At 33.8% G+C, this 2,005-nt stretch overlaps 1 protein-coding gene across 1 annotated transcript in view; it reads right to left on the reverse strand.

Moving 5' to 3' along the window:
* XPO1 (exportin 1) overlaps positions 1 to 2,005 on the reverse strand; it is a 35,091-nt gene that overhangs the window by 9,823 nt on the left and 23,263 nt on the right. Inside the window, exon 13 of the mRNA XM_009706025.1 lies at positions 397 to 578. Coding sequence (XP_009704327.1) covers positions 397 to 578 — 182 coding nt within the window. The remainder of the gene's footprint in view (positions 1 to 396; positions 579 to 2,005) is intronic.

A 2,005-nucleotide genomic window follows, 5' to 3' on the forward strand; every position in this document is an offset into this window, starting at 1 on the left:
GTATTTACCAAAAATTGTTTGACCAATGAAATATATAACAACAGCAAAATAGCAGGGTGCTCACTAGTTAAGAATGTGGGTTATTTTGCCAGTCTCCTTTATTTCATTACCAATCGCCTTCCATGTCTTCTGCATCCCCAAGTATTTCATCATGAACTAAATTTTATCCCTGAAATTTTCACCATGAAAAGGCTATTTGGATTAATGCACTGTTCACGGCTAATGACTTTATCATCCTTGAATTCAGGATATAAGATTTACCATTAATTTATTCTTGTCAACTTGCTTGCCGTACAAGGGAGCTTACTAAGAACATACAGCAGTATTCTTGTAAACTTAGTTTCTTGAGCATAAACTACTGAGTGTGACAAAGCTATTAGTTTTGCATCACGATACCTTAATTACTGTAACAAGGAATCTTTTTTCATCTTCTTCATGCATTGCGCCACTAATTGAGCCTATAGCCCAACACAGGGTATTCAAATTTTTCCATGACCATTCTGTTCCATTCACTTGATTATGAAGTTTTTCAGTCATAATTCGTTCTGTGTCTGCATAATCCAGATGTGTAAGATAAACTGAAAGACATCAACATTGAACAGGTACATTTTAAAGCAACAACCTGGATCACAACTCCATAATTTGTTTTAAGAAAAAGGCCACCAAATTGTTAGACAAGTGCGATACTTCTTCCCTGAACTCATGACAGAATGAGCTAAAAATTTAAACACAAATTTGTTAAAACTGTATTTTAAATATGGACAATAGATTTTATTGAGAATCTATGTTTGTTCTAAGGGACCTCAGCAAAACACCACATGCAAGCAACATTGAAAGTCTAAATCAATGAATGTCTCACATACCAGTCAAATCGGTAAAGCTGCAAAGATAAATTACTAACAAGAAGCATACAAGCTGATTGTCTATAGCAAATATGGGATTGTCTACCGGTGGGGGATATTATACAGTGTGCAAGAAGTCAAACAATTTTCTTCTGCTCTTTATTTCAGTGTCATTAAGTCTGCTGGTTGCAATAACCCATGATTAAAGTGGAGATGGTACTCCTGAACAAGTCTAGATGAGAAGATTCAAGTATCACAACTCAGACACTTGCATCAGCCCCTAATAGGATTAGTGTCTCTAATATAAAATTCTAAATCCAAGCAAGTCAAAAGCAATTTAAGGCCAGATTCAGAAATAGATTTTTTTTTTAAATAGTGTCACGGAATACAGCTTCCACCATATTCTCAAGTTTTTGGTTTTGTTTGTTTTGGGATTTTTTTATTGTGTTTTTTTTCTTTTTTTTTTTAATAAGTGAATCTTAAAGATAATATACTGTAAGCAATAGTTAACACCAGAAATCAAACAGTAACTAAATCCACATTTCCATATAAATACTACTGTATCTGGAAATATGACCAAGGCTCAGGACATACAGTAATGATTTTAATACAATAAATTAAACATTTAATACACTAAATCAAACAAGAACATTTTTTCATGTTCCATATGAAAAGATATTAGAATAATTATTCTAACACTAGCTGTACCTACGTCACAAGTACAAAGGGTAGAATATAAAAATTAAAAAAATCCACAAACACTTCGCATCACACAGCCTTTTTGCCCCCTGCTTCTAGTTCACAAACCTGTTACTAAAACACTGCGTGTTCCCTTAAAGCATTTGCATTTGGTAGAACAGTATTTAGTATTGAAAGTTTGATGTCCTAAATATGTGACAATTCTAATCCCCCCCCTGCTCTCTCAAAAGTTGCAGTTAGGACTCTGAAATATTTTTTCCTGCCTCAAACCTAAGTTAGTCCCTATGTATTGCAGTGATACCAATTCACTGAGAAAACGGTCACAAGCTGAATGTGAGACTTCCAAAGATAACAGGATACCAGTATACACACACTGAAAGTAAAATATACTTGCTACATTAAATGCTATAGAAATACTGATTTTGGTATTCTTCACTGCGCTCACAGCTCTTGATTTATTTTTC

Source organism: Cariama cristata, unplaced genomic scaffold (genome assembly GCF_000690535.1).
Source record: "Cariama cristata isolate BGI_N322 unplaced genomic scaffold, ASM69053v1 scaffold8668, whole genome shotgun sequence".
Lineage (NCBI taxonomy): Eukaryota > Metazoa > Chordata > Aves > Cariamiformes > Cariamidae > Cariama > Cariama cristata.